The sequence below is a fragment of the Strongylocentrotus purpuratus genome, unplaced genomic scaffold (genome assembly GCF_000002235.5).
Source record: "Strongylocentrotus purpuratus isolate Spur 01 unplaced genomic scaffold, Spur_5.0 spur5_scaffold_11, whole genome shotgun sequence".
NCBI classification, from domain to species: domain Eukaryota; kingdom Metazoa; phylum Echinodermata; class Echinoidea; order Camarodonta; family Strongylocentrotidae; genus Strongylocentrotus; species Strongylocentrotus purpuratus.
In genome coordinates, this window is record NW_022145596.1 from 25,915,477 (window position 1) to 25,938,007 (window position 22,531).

The 22,531-nt window shown below is 37.6% G+C and overlaps 1 protein-coding gene across 20 annotated transcripts in view; it reads left to right on the plus strand.

The window, feature by feature from the left end:
* The window catches only part of LOC577224 (CREB-binding protein), a 51,909-nt gene that overhangs the window by 22,275 nt on the left and 7,103 nt on the right, over window positions 1–22,531 (plus strand). For 14 of the 20 annotated variants that reach the window (XM_030980991.1, XM_030980995.1, XM_011679525.2 and 11 more), the window contains 8 exons: window positions 559–699; window positions 1,156–1,269; window positions 1,618–1,783; window positions 2,363–2,560; window positions 3,131–3,298; window positions 3,955–4,224; window positions 4,589–5,896; window positions 6,715–9,119. In XM_030980991.1, coding sequence (XP_030836851.1) covers window positions 559–699; window positions 1,156–1,269; window positions 1,618–1,783; window positions 2,363–2,560; window positions 3,131–3,298; window positions 3,955–4,224; window positions 4,589–5,896; window positions 6,715–7,524 — 3,175 coding nt within the window. In that variant the 3' untranslated portion in view covers window positions 7,525–9,119. Of the gene's footprint in view, window positions 1–558; window positions 700–1,155; window positions 1,270–1,617; window positions 1,784–2,362; window positions 2,561–3,130; window positions 3,299–3,954; window positions 4,225–4,588; window positions 5,897–6,714; window positions 9,120–16,422; window positions 16,722–17,133; window positions 18,056–22,531 lie in introns of those variants that run through there. The other 6 variants (XM_030980993.1, XM_030980997.1, XM_011679533.2 and 3 more) reach the window with 3 other exon arrangements.

The following is a 22,531-nucleotide window of genomic DNA, read 5'->3' on the forward strand; positions in this document are numbered from 1 at the left end:
CCATCTACGCATCTGATTGTTGGTTTATTGTTAGTAGAGTGTAGATGCTATTTTAAACATTAATTAGGTTTTGTCCCTTTGATGTACTGTGTAGTCAGAATAATATCATTGATAGTGACGTCATGATTTGGGGAAGTACCTGTAACCGCTTATAATAGGTATAAAATTGTCCATATACCGATCTTGAAATTGACATATCAGTGGAGTTTATCACTTTGTATGGGATTGTAATAAAGAACTTTTATAAGCCATGTATTTTTCTCCTTATTTCCTTCTTGTTGATAAACTTTAAAAATAGATAACCTGAAGACTGTTGTATATTTCCCCCAGAGCTTGCATTTTCTGACAAATACTTCAAACCCAATAGTTTAAAATTGTAATCCCAAGAATACATTAAAACACCCAGAATTTAAAATATGCTACCATTAATGAACTTTTCCTTCCCCAAATCATTATGAACACGGCAACGGTAAAGTCTAGGTTTTGAAATCCTTTTTTTTTTCCTTCTTCATTTGAATATGAATTAACCTGTGTTTTCATCTGTTCTTTTCCCCCTAGATACGGAGATGATCTTCCTGATACCTTTCCATACAGGTCGAAAGCACTCTTTGCCTTTGAGGAGATTGATGGGGTAGAGGTGTGCTTCTTTGGGATGCATGTGCAAGAATACGGCTCAGATAGCCCCAAGCCAAACCAGGGGTAGGTCTTCCTAACCATTTTGGCTTTCATGTTTTATCATGTCAGAACTGCCATGGTCATGCAGTTACAGTCATTTCTAGTGTCTTGCTTTAGCTTTAACTATGTGATAATCTCATGCATTATACTGCTCATTGTGGCTTTTTCTTAAAAAGCCAATTCAAGATTTTACCCCCCCCCCCCCCCCCCCCATCACTTGGGGTTTTGGTGATACAAGTCAAACCTGTGTAGTAAGGTCACCCAAGGGAAACAAAAAAAGTGGCCATTGTAGACGGTTGGCCTTTCTAGAGAGGTGGTCTTTATGACAGGTTTGACTGGAAATGACTGGTTGCCCACAGTTCTGATATTTATCCAAAATGAATATGATTACACTACCTTTCTTCCTCATTGTGAGGCTTGACATTTCTGTTTGTTCGCATTAACTAACATTTTGTTCTGTTATCCTTTTTTCCCTTCCAGGCGAGTGTATATATCCTACCTGGACAGTGTCCATTTCTTCCAACCTAGGGCTTTCAGGACCGCTGTCTATCATGAAATACTTATTGGTTACCTTGAATACACCGGATGTCTTGGGTAAGACAAGTTCCAATCATCTTCATTAAAATGAGCTAATATTACAAGTTGAGTTAATTATACATGGATCCTGGTTTTTCTGTGGGGAGCAAAATAGATGACTTCTAGAATATCATAAAATGTTCAGATCGCCAAGGATAACAAATCCAAGATTATTTTTGGTATGCAGGTATTTCAGGTGATTTCCTGATTTTAATTCCTGACACCTCCTGGTTTCACACTTAAAATGTACACAATGTAGTGGGCTCCAAAATAGGGGGCCCTTTTTCTTTTTAGTGGCCATTTGGATCAAACCAGCTGGTTTCATGCACTAATTCTATTGCCCTTGTGCAACTCTTGACTCTCCAGGTACGAGTTTGCCCACATCTGGGCTTGTCCACCGAGTGAAGGGGACGACTACATCTTCCACTGTCATCCTGTCGAGCAGAAGATCCCCAAGCCAAAGAGACTGCAGGACTGGTACAGGAGGATGCTGGACAAGGCCCTGGGGGATGGTGTCATTAATATCTACAATGTAAGTCTTGGGACCGGGTCCCCTTCCCATTCCTATCCCCAAGTATCTGGTTACAAAATAGATGGTAAAGAGTTGTCACGTTTTTGGGGGTATTTACAGGGTCAGAAACAAAAGCTATTTGTTTCTATGACGCTTGTGACAATTGTCTTGAGAATCAAAAATTCAAATTGAAATAAATTACAGGTGTTTGTGATATTTGTGTAGTTTTTACAAAAATTAAGTAATGATGATAATGGTTGACTTCATTTTACACATCGAGCCAAACAATAGGCTTGGTTTTTGGCAATTTACGTATTGGCAAGGATTTCTGAGCATTATGCCTACAATGGGTTAGTATTAAATTCAATGTTGTTTTGTTGTGAGTTTGAATGTCTTCTGTATTTTGTGTGTTGTATATTCACTGAATGGAAACACTATCATTACCAAAGGCAGATGCACTATGAATGACATCTTCAAGTGCTTTGTCTTAAGATAAAAAAACAATTTAATTCAGTTATGAGGAATGCTGTCCTTTTGTGCCACAAATGAGAGTGATGATATCGGTAGTGATCGCGAGTTTGAACTTGGTTCTTTATTCAGGACATCATGAATGCAGCTCTCGAGGATGGGTTGACCTGTGCCACTGAGCTTCCCTACTTTGAGGGTGACTTCTGGCCCAACGTCCTAGAGGAGAGCATCAAGGAGCTGGACCAGGAGGAAGAGGAAAGGCTCAAGGCTGCTGAGAAGGCTGCTGCTGCCCAGAGTGCAACTGAAGAGGTAAATGCTTCATTCAAAAAGGTAGATTCCCAACCTTCTTGACTATGCTTCACCTTAACTTTCTATATGGAGAGACTATGTCAATATGTCTGTAAAGGCTGCATTCTTTTGTTTCCTTCTAGTTTCTCACTTGAACCTCTGCATAAGAACCTATACTTACATTACCATGACCTGTACTTGTACATTGTATTTTTATTTATTTATTATTTTGTTCTTTTTTCTTTTTTCTTTCAAGATGTTAAGTTCTCCTTTTGTGTTGTTGCTCAGTATTTTAAGTAAGCCTATCCTCAACTAACATAAGAAAAAGAGGACCGTCAACACTACTGGGCCAGAGGGGATCAGGACACCCAGCGAGGTCACTGACAGGTGGCTATCTCATTAACTCAGCTCTCAACTAAGATAAGAAAAAGAGGATCATGGGGGACCAACAGGCATCGATTGGGGAAGTTTTCTATATAGAAGGAGCAAGTAGCTACAATTAGGACAGTGGGGCTTTAATACAATACGATAAAAATACCAACATTTTACGATGTGCACAGTCTCAATAGGCGAGTACTTACTGACAGCTTTACCTTCTTGTCTATTTCATAGCAACCACAGGGTGGTCCAAATGGTAGCAAGAAGACGCAGAAAAAGTGCAAAAAGACGAACAAGAGCAAAAGCAGCAGTACCCGCAAGAACAACAAGAAGACCAACTTTCCACAGCAGGGCAACGATCTTACTCAAAAGTTGTATGCCACCATGGAGAAACACAGAGAGGTAGGTGGAACTCTCGATCTTTCCCTTTGAACAGTTTTCAAAAGAAGGAAGGAAGAAAAAAAGGATTGGAAATTGCATTGAGATAGTACTTGTATTGTATTGAATACATTCGTATTCCATCTATTGCTACATGTAATTTATGACAAACAGACCTTGTGAAGAAATTTGTTGCATTAATAGACAGGTATCTCATGAAATGGAACAAGGTGTTATTTGTAAAGCAAGCTTACTTTTTAAACTGGAGTAAGTCTTTTTATAGAAGCTCGTGCTTTAAAAAGACTTTAATAAATAAAATCAGTCTATTGTGATGCTTATCACATGGTCATTACTCATTCACGCTACTAGAAAGACAATGATGAATATTTTGATTATTTTCATGGCATGGGGAGGGGGCTCCCCCATGGAGTGGAGGGTGCTTCCCTTGATCAAGCTGTGGTCCTTGAACTGAAAACCAAAATGAAACGCTGGTACTTGTCAGCAATCATAAATTTGCATGTGTCTTGGATTTGGAATCGAAATGGAGATCCCTTGGTAGCTTATCAATAAGCACAAATATTTTATCAGTCATGTTAAAATGAACAATGAAAGAGTATGCCAGAGTTAAGAAGAATAAATTTTAATGCTTGATTGTCCTCTTGTGATCTATCCCTCTACAGGTCTTCTTTGTCATCAAGCTCAAGCGAGCACACAACGAGAAGATCCACGATCCTGACCCACTGATCACCTGTGACCTGATGGACGGACGTGATGCCTTCCTCACCATGGCCAGGGAGAGGCATTATGAGTTCTCCTCCCTGCGTAGGGCCAAGTTCTCTTCTCTCTGCATGCTGTGTGAGCTTCACAACCAGGGTCAGGATAGGTTTGTCTATACCTGTAACGAGTGCAAGCATCATGTGGAGACCAGATATCATTGTACTGTGTGTGAGGTATGTTACAAGACTTGGCTTTTTTTTCTAAAACATATTTTAAATTTTTTTTTAGTATCAGCACAGGCAAAGATTACAAAAATAAAGCATTTATAAACTGTGCATGTTTTATTATTATTTTCTCTGTGTGAGGAACCTCATATTTATTTTATTTAGTGATAACAAATACTTGATATTCATCCACTTTAAAAAAAGGCTCTGCTATTGTGAATGAAATCTAATGAATAGAATTTATTAACATTTGGGAACTTGTGTGAATTAATTGGTGCCCTCTTTATATTTGGAATTTAACAGATAAATACATGTTGTTTCAGCCTCAACCCCTGTTCTAATGTTGTTGTTCTTGTTTGATCCATTCATGCAGGATTACGACTTATGTGCTGTTTGCTATGAGAAGATCAAGCACGAGCACAAAATGGAGAAATGGGGACTAGAACTGGATGTGGAGCCTGGCTCCAATGCAGTGAGGAACCCACAAGAGGCTCGTCATCTCTCCATCCAGCGTTGCATTCAGTCACTGGTCCATGCCAACCAGTGCAGAGATGCCAACTGCTGCTTGCCCAGCTGCCAGAAGATGAAGAGGGTCATCCAGCATACGAGAGGCTGCAAGAAAAAGACCAATGGAGAATGTCCCATCTGCAAGCAGCTCATCACTCTGTGTTGTTTGCATGCCAAGCACTGTCAGGAACAGAAGTGTACTGTGCCGTTCTGCATCAACATCAAGCACAAGCTACGACAGCAGCAGCTTCAGCAAAGGCTACAGCAGGCCCAGCTCCTGCGGCGTAGGATATCGGCTATGACACGGGGAGCACCGGCTCCGTCTCAGCCTGCCGTGCAAGTGCAAGCAAAACAAACAGCGGCGATACAACAACAGCAACAACAAGCGGCCTTACCACCTGGGCAGCAGCAGGCGGCAATAGCTGCTCCTCCACAACAACCCAACATTCCTGCAGTGCCACCACCTCCTCAAGGTGCTCTTGATGCTGTGAAAATAGTGCAACAACAAGTGGATGCCACTAGGAATCCAATCAATCAAATTGCACAACCAATCAGGACTATTTCACCAACGCCAACCGCTGCGCAGCGAGGCAACCCTAATATGAAAACTGTCATTAGTCAGCCAATGATGCAACAACAACAACAACAACAACAGCAGCCGCAGCAACAGCATGGTGGAAAGTTACAGAAATCTGTTTCAATGCCTCCTGGTGGTGTAGCATCAATGAACCAACTTGGTCAGTGGAGAGGGCCTATGGATCAGACAGGACACATTCAGGGCCAAGTGCCTGTCATGCAGCAACATGCACAAGGCATGGTCATTCACAATACAGCTCAACCGCAGCAAAACCACATGACTCAGGTACCTCAACCAGGTCAGCAGCAGATACCTCCGCAGCGGAACAACGCGCCACAACAGGCGCTGCAGCAGTTGTTGCAGACGCTGAAGTCGCCACACTCGCCTCAGCAACAGAAGCAGGTGCTGACCATTCTGAAGTCCAACCCCCAACTGATGGCTGCCTTCATCAAGCAAAGGTCGGAGCATCAGCAGCGGATGCAACAGCAGCAGCAGCAACACGGGCAGCTGCAGCAAGGCAACATGCAGGCTGCTGGTCAGCCTGTACCACAGCAGCAGATGGCTCAGCCAAACATGCAGCAGCAACCTGCACAGCAGGTAGGCCTAATCAAAACATTATTCTCTAATCAATAAATGGTCTTTTTCACAGCATAAGGGCAATATTGAAGAAAAAAATTGTGTCATATAACGTGAAGTCCACTATCCATTTATTTGATTAAAAGATGAAAAATATACAATTGACCAATGGTTAAATGGTCCGTCTTGTACATGAATGTGCACTTTGACTTTCACAGTATAAAGCAATAATATTGTAATAAATAAAACATACAAATATTATTATGGTATATGCATACTAAAAGCCCATGATACAACTTACCAGATCCAGTGAAGTGTTCTATAAATCTTTGTATACTTTTGTTGCAAAGGAAATCAATGTATTAAACTGTAGTTTTTAGTACAAATTGAAGTATAACACATTTTTTTCTTTTGCAGCAGAAGTATAACATAGATTCATAGAAAACTACACTGGATCTAGTACATTGTATAATGGTCTATGGTCTCATTGTATGCATACGCCACAAATATAATGTATTATATTGTGTTATTCTATTATGCCATGAAGTTTTCCTCTTCTCAAATAGTTTCATGAATCTTTCACAGTAGATTAATTACTTTCTTTATTATCTTTGTAAAGCGCATAGAAACATCCATGTATGTTTAATGCTCTATATAGGCACAATTTATTATTATTTTGTGAAAAACATTAACAAACAACCACTTCTTCATTTTGACTTTCCACTTTATTGTACATATTTAATGAATGCCCCTCCAGTCTAGTATCGTAAATGATTTGATTATGCAACTTTGAAGGGAATCAAATGATGACCTGTTTTCTTTCACTTTGATATCTTCAGATAATGAATCAAACATGGATGCAGCCACAGCAGCAACGACAAAGACCAAGGTTTCAGCAGGGTTACATTCAACAGCAGATACAGCCTCAGAACCCTGGCAAGCCCTTCCAACAAATGGCCACTGGCCACCCAGCACAGTACAGTCAACACCCTTCAGCCATGCAGCAACGTCGTAACATGATGCCGCAGGCCATGCAGCAACTCCAGCAGCAGCAACAACAGCAGCAGCAGCAACAACAACAACAGCAGCAACAGCAGCAGCAGCAACAACAAGGCATGACACAGGGTGACCCTGCCATGCAGTACATGCTTCAAGGACAGGTTCAACAGCAAGGTATCATGTCCAACCGCTCGCCGCAGCAGGTTCTGTCGCAGGTCCGATCACCCCAGACCACCAACAACCCCCTTGCCCAGGTCCGGTCCCCACAGACCAATGCCAATAATCCCTTAGCCCAGGTCAGGTCTCCACAGACCAATTCCAACGCCCTGGTACAGGTCCGGTCGCCCAATCCCAACCAATCGCCAAGACCTCAGTCGCAACCCGCCCCCTCACCAAGAACTCATTCAGCTCAGCCTTCTCCAAGGTCGGTAGGAGCAATAAACTCCCCTCACCCTGTGGGTGGAACGGACATTCAAATGGATCAGACCCCTGTGTTGTCACAAAACCCAACGCCCATGGGCCATAGCAATAAGAACTCGCTGCAGAGTCCCGCTACGGTGGGTGGAGCAGCACCAGGTCTACAGGAGGAAAACGATATGACACCGCTTGATCCTCAGGACCAACTCTCAAAGTTTGTAGAGATGTTGTGATTGTCATGGTGGTGTATTCGTTGTGTGTGTTACTATTTAAATCACAAGGCCAAATATGAAATGAACAATCTGTGTACAAAGGAGATGAATATAAAACGTAGCAAAGCAGAGACTTTTTTTTTTACAAAGATTGCCCATCTACGGTTTACAAGCAGTCGATGAATAGCTTCATCGGATGGGGGAATAAACTGTAGATTTGGTGCAGAATAAGTATTGTTTTCCAAAGTGTAAGTTTTATGATAATTTTATTTTATATTTCAATTTCATTCCTTGCAGTTTCTTATGAAATCTAAAGACAAGTCTTGTATCATTGCTATAAAGAAAGAGAAAATAAGGGAATTGCTATTTGTACAGCTCTATATTATTGTAAGAAAGAGAGGAATAATGCTACTCACTTGAATATGAAAACTGTCTTGTCTTATTTTTCATTGTTTCATAGTCATTTTGTATACAGTAAAATTTAATATAAACTGGTGCATTTCAGTACCAGTGACATGAATGACTATAGATGTATAAGAATTTCCTTGACTCGATCTATCCACTATGTCGGTGTCGTATCTATGTGCTGTACAATTTTAGTATAAATAGGTGTAGGTACTGTGAATGATGTTTATTTTTCCTCCCATTTTTAAAAGAAATGGTGTCCATTGAAAGCATTTACTGTGTCATAGTGGAATTTTCTGTCCTGTTTTTGTATAAAAATGTTTAAAAAAAGAAGAGAATCATGCTGAATGTTGTATTTGAAGGTTGTATCTAATTTGAAGAACCCCACGATATCAAATGTTTGTACAAAAGAATGACACCTAAAGTGTATTTCCTACTTATATATCATATGCGTAATATTCTAAATAAATGTCTGCACTTTTCAAATTTGAAAGGAAGCTCTTCTTTTGTCAGTGACGTCTTTCATTTGGGTTCATTATGTTTATGTTGTATTCATGGTCATGGTAATTCTAGGGCAATGTTTTGTTTCCCCCTTGGCTGGATTCCTCATGCATAGACTCCTTTTAGACATTTTCCATTGGTAATTCTGGACTTGATTTTGTACTATTAACCTTTGCTGTGGGAATCCTTCAATATCAGATTTCTTGTTTTATTGTCAAAGCTTTAGCACTTTCTTTTCATGAAAACTGAAATGTACTTCAAAAATAGGACTCTGAAAGAAATCTCACGTCTTTATATGTAAATGAGAAATTATGTGAGGTCTGTTTCATTCTGAAGTCCAGCTATGCAAGACCGTTTATTGACAAAGACCATTTCATGCTCTAACCATACATTTATTCTGAACACAAACTTGTGGCAGATTATGTGTCTGAGCCCTTGTATATACAAGTGCTTCAGACTTGAACTTCTGAAATGTTTTCTCCTTTTTATTACTAAAATGTCCTTGATTTTCACAAAATATACATTCAGATTTATATTCTGATGGTTATCAACTGCAGAGAATGGAAATGTATCTTCGCAAATGTGGAAGTAAATGTCAATAGTGATTTTAATTAAAGAAAGAAGGCAATTATAAGGCATTATTTTGATAGCAAGATGGTTGAATCTTCTTTAAAACAATGAATAAACATGTTTTTAAGACAGACAAACAAGTACCTGTGTGAAAAGGTGTGTATTATTCAGATAAATAATCTGCAGCAATGTTTTTCTTCCAGCAAACAAAAGTGTGTTATAAACTCAGTAACGGCAAACTAATTTTTGTCCTTCTTTTAATCAGCTTTTCTTCTAGTTTTCTAAGTCCACGTCCCTCTTCACCCCCATTCCATCCCATCCCCCAATCATGACCGTCCCTTGACAAGAAAATGGTTTCTTACAAATTCTATGGTTAAGATTTTACATTTTCCTTACTCTTACTTTTTGTAACAATCAAAATGTAAAATGATAGGTGGAAATGTTAAAAAGGGTTAAAATGTATTAAAAAACATGAAATACAAAAGAAAAAACACCACATAAGAAACAAAAAGAATGATTCAGAGTATTTGCAGACAAGTTAGGTATCAGCCTGTTAACTTGTGGATGTCATCCATGCAAGATAGCTTCAAGACTTTTCTGTGTGTTCTCTTCATTATTCCAACCTTACAGTAGACATTCTTTGAAAATCACAAGCATGGCCAATAATGTATCGCTAGAAACCAAAAAGCTTGCAGATGACAAAGTTATAGGTGAACTGCCGATCAGACGATACAAAATTGATGCAATAGAAGCACCTCTCAGGATCTAGGATATACGAGCACTTTACCAGAAAAAAACCCGTTTGATGGTTTGATAACGTCACATCAGGGCCCAATCATGTGTAAGCAGACAAAGTCCTTTAACTACGAAGGAACAGGCACTCAAAATGTGTGCATTGTTAGGGGACATTGTCTGCTTAGGCTAATTTGGTCCCTTGATTGACATCACAAATCTCGGCAGTGTTCGAAGAGCTCTTCAAGTTCAAGTGATAAACTTGTTTAATCTTGTCTTCCTGTACATGCAATGATAAAAGTTACATGTACATCAATATTCAAAATCAAGACACAAGAGAGTGACACAGAGACAGGGATAAATAGTAGAAGACAGCAAAAGATAAAAGGATAATATAATAATGATAATAATAATTAACCGTTCTTGTATAGCGCATAACACATAGTATTAAAACATGTCCCTAAGCGCTCTAGAGAAAAACATAAAAGAATACAAAGACAAGACGTACTAATATAAAGGACTAATGAAAAAGAAAAGGAAGGAAGAGAGAAAATTAGAAAGAGGGGGTAAGATTGAAATCGGTGATAGAGAGTGAAAGATAGAAGGGGGGGGGGGGGGTCAAAATTGATTAATAAGGTGATAAGTGGAGGTCATCTCACCGATTTCATTTTTTTTCTGAACTGATATCCCCCTTTACTTTCTTTTCTTCTTCCTCTTTTTTCCCCTTCCCTTTATCTCCTGGCGGCCGCCAGATAATTCTTTCATTCCTGATGTTATGTTGTAGATAAAAAGAGGAAATGAAAGAAGAATAATAACAAAGAATAGCCTCACAAAAGATAAATATCCATATTATTATTTTATTATTATTATTAAACAAAGAATAAGGAAATGAAGATAGAAAGAGGAAATGATAGAAGAATAGCAACAAAGAATAACAAAAGGAAAGATAGAATTTTCCGGCGGCCGCATAATTCACTGGTTCTTATTCAGTAATAATTTTCTTTTCCCTTTTATCTCTCTCCCTTCTTTTGGACCATTGATATAGAGAGGATGGGGGGGGGGGGGGCTGCTCAGTCGTTTCGGTCCTCCCCTCCCTCGTTATGTACCCTTTTTCGTTTTTGGAATCATGAACCCTATATCATTTTCGGAATTATGAACCCTTTTTCATTTTCGGAATTATGAACCTTCAGAAATACGAACCTTCTGAAAACGAGTGCCCCCCCCCCCCCCGTTCAAGTACGCCATCCAAATACATGCTATTTACACTACCTGTATATGAAATTTTGAAATGACAAGACAGACAAGTTCATCTATTGTAAAATTTATTGTTGAAGTACAACCACACCAAGTTCCAGATAAATCGACAAACTTGATTCACAGCTTCATTCACATTTTCCACGTTCCTATTGATAAGATAGTCTCGATGACCTTCCTCAAGGTTTGCCTGAAATAGCAACAATTAAAGCATGTACGGTGCAAAGTCCATGAAAAGGTAAAGCTGCTATTAACACATTCACAAAGTAAAAGTAAATGACGTGCCCCTCCCCAATTTCCAAGATCGGTAGAACTTTTTAGACCCCTCCCCAGGACGTCGATCAATTACATGTATGTGCCCCCCCCCCCCCCAAAAAAAAAACAAAAAAAACGGCTACGGCCCTGCAGGTGGTTAACATACTGTAAGAAAAAGGGATCACGGTGGACCAACAGGCACCGATTAGACATTGTTTGCAATAGCCTATAGAGGGCGCAAGTAGCTATAAGTCAGCTATAAGTAGTGCAGTGGGGCTTTAAGAACAAGTTCAACGGCATCCCATTTAAACGCATGTTAAAGGGATGTTGGTAAACTTGTACTTATGACGGTTTGGTGAAATGCTGCCTTGGTTCTCGTTGGTGTGACGGGGGCTTCTGATTCTGACTCACTCATTTACACGTACTAAATATTCCTACTTTCAGATACAAATGACAGAATGGGAGACTATTTCCACTAAAATGTATACAAATTTAATGAATACATAATTATGTTTGAATACAGGGTGAGGCCTTTCTCCTAATTTTTCTAAAACCATCTAGTATGATTTCTCTTAAGTACTGTTTATTACATACTTCATTAGGGTCATTACACAAGTACGGTTTCAATACTTTTACAAGAGTACAGGCAAACAACAACAACAACATTACTGGTTAAATTATCATATTTCTTTAGCTACATAATTATCATGAATACATACCCCCCCCCCCTTCCCCTCAAGACTTAACAAGTTAAGCCCTATATCTTGCACCAATAATCAATTTCATTTAGGCCATTTATGACGAATACATTTAAAATCCAAGATAAATATCTTAAAATATTAAAGAATGCAGTTAAAATAAAAAGTGATTTAGTGTCGTTCTGAAGAAGAGAGAGAAAGAAAAAAAAAATCAAATTTATTGTACAAGGCTAACTATCGGCAAAAGTTGGGAGTGTCAAACATGACAAATAAAATCTAAGATATAACACAAAATACTGTCAGTAGTACAATATCTTCACTAACAATAGAATGAACAAGTAACGAAAATCCATCTGTGGGGAACCTTATAGAATGGGGGTAGGGGTGGTGACAAATAAAGCTGTGATAAACATGAAAACACCATATCTTTAACCAGGGAATTAAGAGAGCGCTTGTATTTTCTCTATTTTGTTCTCTATAGAGGGCATATTTGTATGAAAGCAGAAAAATAACAGTAACCGAATGGCAAAAGTGTGAAATAAATCGGACCAATAGAAAGAAAATGTTGTGAATGTTTGAAATGTGAGATCACTAATGCCTACAGTCACATTTGCCGCGGCGGCCGTGCGTTCTAAAATATCTACAGCCAATAGCAATTGTAGGGCCAGACTTTTGCTGTAGGGGGGGGGGGGGGTGCTGAAAAAGGCTCGTATAACAAAAGAAAAAGGTCGACCCGCATTGACTTTACACACCGGACTTTTGCAGAAAAAAAGGGGGGTCGCTGGGAACACGCATATGCGTATACCTAAATAACATTGAGTGGGGGCCGGGGTAGGTCTACTGGGTAAGCTCCCGCGGCCCCCTCGTACATATATATATTTTATACTTTTTACAGAATTGTCGTAGTCGACCCCCCCCCCCCACCAGCAGAGAATGTTGGATCTACTTATCACTGAAATGATTTTGTTGTTGTTACTTCTTTTTTTCTTTCTGTGTTTGTTTGTTACTCGTTAGTATGTTCTTCTTTTTAGAACTCTTAAGTGTTGTGTGTTGTTTGTTATTATAACAAGAGGTATAATTACGATGATTATAATTTCCAAATGATCTTTGTGTAAGTTAACCTCTATACATTACTGACATTTTTTAAGATCATTTTGGGGTTGCCGGAAATGTTCGAAAATCTGTAAGAGGTGCAAATTGACCCACCCCCGCACATTTTGTAATTTTCCCGCCGCCTGGATTCTAGTGATTGCGCAATAATCATCGGGGCAGCGTCTCACGAAACATTCATAAATACAAGTTCACCGACATCCCATTGAAATGCGTGTATTAAGTTTAACACGCGTTTCAATGGGATGTCGGTGAACTTGTACGTTATGACGGTTTCATGAAACGCCCCCAGTGAGTGTCACTGTCATCCGTGTTCGACATCACATTGTACGTGTTTACGATGTACAATATGGTTGGGATTCCCCGGTCACCATAGTCTTACCTAGGAGACCTTAAATGATATGAGAAGGTTTCTTGTTGAACATTCTTTCAACAAATCTTACGCGTAAATTGAGGGTGAGGGGGGAAGTTTGACTGAAAAATGTTGTACTTCTTTTAATGAGTAAAGTGAAGATCAGGCGAATTGTTTTCGAAAAAGCCCAGCCATTTATTTGAAGCTGCATCTTTAGTAAACAAAAATAAAACAGGCATAGTTTGATAATTTGTTGCAGATATGTAAGTCAGGTTATCCAAATTATATTTTCAATATATTCACTGAACAGTTCAATGAAAACAACAATTAATAGGCCTTATATGATGATGATGATGATAATGATTATAAAATTAAGTTAATAATACAGTTAATAATAACGATAATGATAATAATAATAAAAATAAGGATTTGCATATTCATAATCATCATGATGTTAATCTGAAATGCATATCGCACACTCAACTGCACTTGACCAATACCCATAACACAACACAATCAGAAACAACATTAGAAATAACACATATATCCAGTCATCTAAGTCAAATGATAATACAATCTTCAATCCCAATTATGTGCTTAAATACATTGTGCATGGACATGATAACGAATGGATTCTCATATCCAGCATACAAAATATTCAAAGATTCTAGTAGGAGAGACTACAAGAACAACTAAATTTTATGGAGGGTGGAAATCCCCACTATACATAAAATATAGTGGGGATTTCCATCAACTCTGCCATCAATTTTGATTGGCGGTTGAGCCACTGATGGCAAAGCCACAACCAATAGTAAGTGCTAATATATTTCCTTGTTCGTCATTTTGTCCTGTGCTGAATCATTCTACGCTCATCCAGTTCGGTTGAAGCAGCAGAAAAACGGTGAAGCAGATTTCAAATTTTGGCAAACTTTTGACTAAGGAGGCACCACGGTAAGGCCATATTCTGTCCTGCTTTATTTTCATATTACATTCTTTATTATTAACTTTGTGAGTGTGAGGAAACAGAGATTGAGCATAATAGGATTTCACCTTCTACATGAATATAATACTCTTACATTGTTAGAATTATGTTTTTGTTACTCTGTATAAGCTATACAATGTCTTCTCTAAAAGGAGTATTTTATAAAATTACCCAAAAGTCATGAAATTATGATTTGATAAGGTTAAGTACCCCCCCCCCCCCCCGCAGAAATTGCCACACTATTCCTATAAAAGCCTCCCAAGGAGTTACCTTCATGAATGTGTAATAGCTAAGCTCGATAGTGAAAAGGTCTTTAATTTAAGTTTATCTAAATAGAGGGTTATACCTGGCAACCATACTGTGATTGATGTGTAATGTTGTATTCTGTTCTATCGTAGGTTCTAAATGAAACACAACTCAAAATAGAGACACAGAAAATAAGGGTATGGTTGCTGTGAAGGTAATTGTATATCAGTCTATTTTGTGTGTATAGCGCTTAGAGACTTCGGTGGTAAGCGCTTTATAAGTAACGTTTTATTATTATTATTTATTATTATAAGGTTTAAAGGGATAGTTGAGTTCTCGTTTAAGACCGCAAATCCCTTTAAAGTGCATGGTTATTGCTCTTATCCTTATTTATGGCATTCCTAGTTCTTTTTGTTCCTGTTCTGTAATCTGTATGGAGCTTTCCAAACTATTATTGCTTACAACCTTGTCTAAAATCCTTGAAAAGTTGGTCCACATACGGAAAAGCTTAACATCCTCTCTGATACTCAATTAGACTTCCGAGAAAAGAATAGTACTACCAACGCAACACTTTCTTTAGTTCAAACAGTTGTCAAAGCTATTGATCAGTCTTCTAATACGGTTGGTTTGTTTATAGATTTTTCTAAAGCGTTTGATACTGTTGACCATGATCAGGCACGTCCTCTTACCCCCCTCGTTCATATCAAGTCTGATCAATCACAACTTTAAGAGATGCCCCCCCCCATTAAACCATGTGGATTCTTTTCCATAGGGTACCGGTTATACCACCAGCAGAAGAAAACCAGGTCCCTGCTGCTGCAACTAACATGGAAGGTATGTAAACCTCTAAATATCAGGGTTTCTCAAACATTTTCCTTGATGGTCCATCCATGAAAGCTTAAAGGTTCGTAACTTGGGATGCAATTCACACATACAATTCTAATGAGGCAGAACAACGTATCATTAATTGCTGGAAAGTAGGGCGCAATTACTCAAACATTATCATGGTTGTTCAATTTTGTTTCAGACACGTACCATTTACAGGAATGAAAATTGTAATACTGTAGAAAACAAGTATTGTTTTTGGTCTATATCTAATCTAAGGGGAATTATTGTTACAATAAAAATTAAAAAAAATTGAAGCAGAGCCTCCCATGCAGTCGGTCCGGATTAACATGCCCTGCGGTCCAGACTTTGAGAAGTCGTGCTTTCATTACTATCCCTATAATGTCCAGAGACAATTATTAAGCGTACTATTCTCCCGAGGTCTGAAATTTATTGGATGAGAATCAGACAGTACGCAACTGAAGAATTCACTTCAAATTGCATGATATTCGTAAGGGACAATTTGAGATAGAACCTGATGACGTATGTCCTTTCTTTCCTTCTTCTCTTTAAAAATTGAGGGTGATTTGTGCTTGTTTGTGGATAAACTATTTCACGATGAGGCGGGATGGCTCAGTAGTAGAGCAGTGGTCTCATAAGCCAATTTGATGTGCTAGTGTCCTTTGGCATTCATCATCATTATCAAGTCCCTTGGAGAGGACTTAAAGCCGTCGGTCCCCTGGTCACTTACTTACAAGCATACTGTGTATGCTTTCTTAGCTGTCAGGTAAAATAATTAAACCAACCAACTGGAAACCAACCGATATTCATCAAACCAGTCTACTTAGAAAGAATAGAAAAGTTCTGGGGATCATGCAAGGAATCACAATCGGACTAAATTCATTCATTCAGCTGCTCTTGAAACCATTGAACAGATGCAGAGAGCAAGGAAGGTGTGGCCCAAACTGGGGCAAAACCACTTGAATCAGGTCAGCAGCAGATACCTCCGCAGCGGAACAACGCGCCACAGCAGGCGCTGCAGCAGTTGTTGCAGACACTGAAGTCGCCACACTCGCCTCAGCAACAAAAGCAGGTGCTTACCATTCTAAAGTCCAACCCATTACTGATGGCTGCCTTCATCAAGCAAAGGTCGGAGCATCAGCAGCGGATGCAACAGCAGCAGCAACACGGGCAGCTGCAGCAAGGCAACATGCAGGCTGCTGGTCAGCCTGTACCACTGCATCAGCAGATGGCTCAGCTAAACATGCAGCAGCAACCTGCACAGCAGGTAGGCCTAATCAGAACTTTATTCTCTAATTAATGAAGAGTCTTTTTCACAGCACAAGGGCAATTCTGAAGCATAAAATCGTGCAATATGACAAGTCCACTATCCATTTATTTGATTAAAAGATGAAAATATACTATTGACCGATGGTTGAATTGTCTGTCTTGTTCGTGATATGTGTACTTTGACTTTCACAGCATGAACTTATAATATAGTAATACATAACACATACTAAATATTATTTGTGGCATATGCATACAATAAACCCATGATACAATGTATTAGATCCAGTGTAGTCTTCTATGAACTTTGTTATACTTCTGCTGCAAAGGAAATCAATGTATACTTTAATTTGTACTACAATTAAAGTATAATACATTTTATAATAAGTATTACATGCAATACTTTAATACAGACGGTGGGTGGAGCAGCAGCAGGTCTACAGGAGGAAACCGACATGACATCGCTCGATCCTCAGAACTAACTCTCAAAGTTTGTAGAGATGCTGTGATTGTCATGGTGGTGTATTCGTTGTGTGTGTTACTATTTAAATCACAAGGCCAAACATTTTTTTTTTTACAAAGATTGCCCATCTACGGTTAACAAGCAGTCGATGAATAGCTTCATCAGATGGGGGAATAAACTGTAGATTTGGTGCAGAATAAGTATTGTTTTCCAAAGTGTAAGTTTTATGATAATTTTATTATATATTTTCAATTTCATTCCTTGCAGTTTCTTATGAAATCTAAAGAAAAGTCTTGTATCATTGCTATAAAGAAAGAGAAAATAAGGGAATTGCTATTTGTACAGCTCTATATTATTGTAAGAAAGAGAGGAATAATGCTACTCACTTGAATATGAAAACTATCTTGTCTTATTTTTCATTGTTTCATAGTTTTTTTGTATATAGTACAATTTAATATAAACTGGTGCATTTCAGTACCAGTGACATGAATGACTATAGATGTATAAGAATTTCCTTGACTCGATCTATCCACTATGTCGGTGTCGTATCTATGTGCTGTACAATTTTAGTATAAATAGGTGTAGGTACTGTGAATGATGTTTATTTTTCCTCCCATTTTTAAAAGAAATGGTGTCCATTGAAAGCATTTACTGTGTCATAGTGGAATTTTCTGTCCTGTTTTTGTATAAAAATGTTTAAAAAAAGAAGAGAATCATGCTGAATGTTGTATTTGAAGGTTGTATCTAATTTGAAGAACCCCACGATATCAAATGTTTGTACAAAAGAATGACACCTAAAGTGTATTTCCTACTTATATATCATATGCGTAATATTCTAAATAAATGTCTGCACTTTTCAAATTTGAAAGGAAGCTCTTCTTTTGTCAGTGACGTCTTTCATTTGGGTTCATTATGTTTATGTTGTATTCATGGTCATGGTAATTCTAGGGCAATGTTTTGTTTCCCCCTTGGCTGGATTCCTCATGCATAGACTCCTCTTAGACATTTTCCATTGGTAATTCTGGACTTGATTTTGTACTATTAATCTTTGCTGTGGGAATCCTTCAATATCAGATTTCTTGTTTTATTGTCAAAGCTTTAACTCTTTATGCGCCACTTAAAAAACCCCCCTGTGCCACATTCTTTTAGGGTCACACATTTCGAGGGAATCTTTATTGACTCTGCTGAATCAAGAGGCTATAACTCTTCACTGGATGATCATGATGAAAAATATTGTGCAGCAAAGTTGTAGACCGGAAAACGTGCTTTTCGATGAACCGTCATTTGTTATATTTTGAATTATCATTTTTATAATAATCATAATTATATAATGTTTAATTTTTCTTATTTACGGCAGTTTTTTTATCCCTCTAGAATTTCTTATTTAGCAATGATAAGACATCTTCAAATCGAATCTATTAGAAAGGTGGACTTCTTACCTTTCTTTACATACCTTGCTCAAGTATTCTAACAATTCAGAAGGTTAGTATTTAGGTTGTTGAAGAAAAGAAGTTCAATAGGGAGAGACTTGAAAGTACCCCGCTCAGCCACCCTTGACAATGGGCTAATCTGCCCATTGAAATCCCTATTACCCCAGGTTATTGTCAATGTCCGGTTTAGCGGGGCATAAAAAGGGACGTCGTGGGGATGTTTTTCTTTGTTGTGCCATGATAAGTCAATAAGAAATAAGAGAATGTTATTGATTTTGCCCACTGGTATGAGCATGTAAAAATGGTATAGGCATAATATATTATATGTGATATACATGACATAATCAGCATCTTATTGAAATGTCTCATTATGAATGTTCACCGCATCTGTTCTCTCACCTTCTTTACCCCTCAATAAAATTGATTTCAAGTACATTTATCACAGCCATAGATATACAAAGAAAGAATGAATCAATCTTAAAATATAAACTATATTGCATTGTTTTCCATTTACTTTATTGTGAGAGAGCTTATTATCAGAAATGATTGACGAGTGGAGTATGCAATGAATAAAATATGGAGAACGGACGTGAGAGACATTATGAGAGAGAAATAGTGATATGAAATGAAAGGACTTTACTGTGAATAAAGATTATAAGAGAAAGAGATAAAGATGACGGCAAGACAGGATACATATTGATACGAAAATAACAATAATAATGAGATAGAGATGACGGAAAGAAAGAGAGTAAACACTGATAGCATAAGAATGAATAAAGATAATAAGAGAAAGATATAGAGATGACGGCAAGACATAGGGTACATATAGATAGGAAAATGATAATAATAATAAGATAGAGATGACGGAAAGAAAGAGAGTAAACACTGATAGCATAAGAATGAATAAAGATAATAAGAGAAAGATATAGAGATGACGGCAAGACATAGGGTACATATAGATAGGAAAATGATAATAATAAAAAGATAGAGATGACGGAAAGAAAGAGAGTAAACACTGATAGCACAAGAATGAATAAAGATAATAAGAGAAATATATAGAGATGACGGCAAGACATAGGATACATATTGATAGGAAAATAATAATAATAATAAGATAGAGATGACGGCAAGAAAGAGAGTAAACACTGATAGCATAAGAATGAATAAAGATAATAAGAGAAAGATATACAGATGACGGCAAGACATAGGGTACATATAGATAGGAAAATGATAATAATAATAAGATAGAGATGACGGCAAGAAAGAGAGTAAACACTGATAGCATAAGAATGAATAAAGATAATAAGAGAAAGATATAGAGATGACGGCAAGACATAGGGTACATAATTATAGATAGGAAAATGATAATAATAATAAGATAGAGATGACGGAAAGAAAGAGAGTAAACACTGATAGCATAAGAATGAATAAAGATAATAAGAGAAAGATATAGAGATGACGGCAAGACATAGGGTACATATAGATAGGAAAATGATAATAATAATGAGATAGAGATGACGGCAAGAAAGAGAGTATTACACTCATAGCATAATAATGAATAAAGATAATAAGAAAAAGATATACAGATGACGGCAAGACATAGGGTACATATAGATAGGAAAATGATAATAATAATAAGATAGAGATGACGGAAAGAAAGAGAGTAAACACTGATAGCATAAGAATGAATAAAGATAATAAAAGAAAGATATAAAGATGACGGCAAGACAGGATACATCTTTCTTTCATTAGTTTTATTCATTCTTATTCTATCACTGTCTACTCTCTTTCTTGCTGTCATCTCTAGCTCTTTCATTAATTTTTATTCATTCTTATTCTATCAGTCTACTCTCTTTCTTGCTGTCATCTCTATCTCTTTCTTTCATTATTTTTATTCATTCTTATTCTATCACTGTCTACTCTCTTTCTTGCTGTCATCTCTATCTCCTTCTTTCATTTTTTTTTATTCATTCTTATTCTATCAGTCTACTCTCTTTCTTGCTGTCATCTCTAGCTCTTTCATTAATTTTTATTCATTCTTATTCTATCAGTCTACTCTCAGGGAACACTTTTATCACTAGAGTCTTCGTCACTGCTCGATTCGTCGGAATCAGAGTCCATGCTCCATGCTTCCATAGTAACAAGATCTCGAGCCTCCTCTACACTAAACACACGTTGACGTTTTCCAGCAGGTGCCATCGTAACATCAGTAAAAAAAATCCAAAGAAAACCGCTAAATACACGGTAATTTCGAATGTAACACTATGAAGAAAAACAGTTTACCGGAAAGTGTGCGATGTATACAATGTAAACAATAGTAAACGCAACGCGTGGCTACACACTGCGAGCGGTATTATGAATGTCTAATTGACTCGTATACATCTGTGCAAAAATGCGAAGTTGGCACGCCTACGTCCGTGCAAATCGGCGAACAAAGCAAACAAAGAGTTAATAATAATTACAGTGCTTATATAGCGCCTAACACTTACTTTGTCAGAAGTCTCTAAGCGCTCTACAATAATGCAGCATAATTACCCTTTAGCACTTTCTTTTCATGAAAACTGAAATCTACTTCAAAAATAGGACTCTGAAAGAAATCTCACGTCTTTATATGTAAATGAGAAATTATGTGAGGTCTGTTTCATTCTGAAGTCCAGCTATGCAAGACCATTTATTGACAAAGACCATTTCATGCTCTAACCATACATTTATTCTGAACACAAACTTGTGGCAGATTATGTGTCTGAGCCCTTGTATATACAAGTGCTTCAGACTTGAACTTCTGAAATGTTTTCTCCTTTTTATTACTAAAATGTCCTTGATTTTCACAAAATATACATTCAGATTTATATTCTGATGGTTATCAACTGCAGAGAAAGGAAATGTATCTTCGCAAATGTGGAAGTAAATGATGTCAATAGTGATTTTAATTAAAGAAAGAAGGCAATTATAAGGCATTATTTTGATAGCAAGATGGTTGAATCTTCTTTAAAACAATGAATAAACATGTTTTTAAGACAGACAAACAAGTACCTGTGTGAAAAGGTGTGTATTATTCAGATAAATAATCTGCAGCAATGTTTTTCTTCCAGCAAACAAAAGTGTGTTATAATCTCAGTAACGGCAAACTAATTTTTGTCCTTCTTTTAATCAGCTTTTCTTCTAGTTTTCTAAGTCCACGTCCCTCTTCACCCCCTTTCCATCCCATCCCCCAATCATTCCCGTCCCTTGACAAGAAAATGATTTCTTACACATTCAATCGTTAAGATTTTACATTTTCCTTACTTATTTTAACGATCAAAATGTAAAATGATAGGTGGAAGTATTGAGGCATCTACTTTGAATTAAGTATTAAAAAACATGAAGTACAAAAGAAGAAACACCACATAAGAAACAGAAAGAATGATTCAGAGTATTTGCAGAAAAGTTTGGTATCAGCCTGTTAGCTTGTGGATGTCATCCACGCAAGACAGCTTCAAGGCTTTTCTGTGTGCCAATAACGTATCGCTAGAAACCAGAAAGTTTGCAAATGACAATAGTACAAGTTTTAGGTGAACTGCCGATCAGATCTTTTTCAGACGATACAAAATTGATGCAAATTAAAGCACCTCTCAGGATCTGGGATATACAAGCACTTCACCAGAAAAAAACCCGGCGATGGATTGAAAACGTCACAACAGGGACCAATCGTGTGAAGGCAAACAAAACAGTGAGCACTACAAAAAAAAAAAAAAAATCGTTTTGCCCCCGACATTATTATTATTATTATTTTTTTATTATTTTTATTTATTTATTATTATTATTATTATTATTATTTTTTTTTTGGGGGGGGGGGGGTGGGGTCAGCCCAAGGGGGGGGGGGGAAGAGGGGTTAAACCCCCTACCCCCCTCTAGTTCCGCCCTGGGTGAGGTGTGACT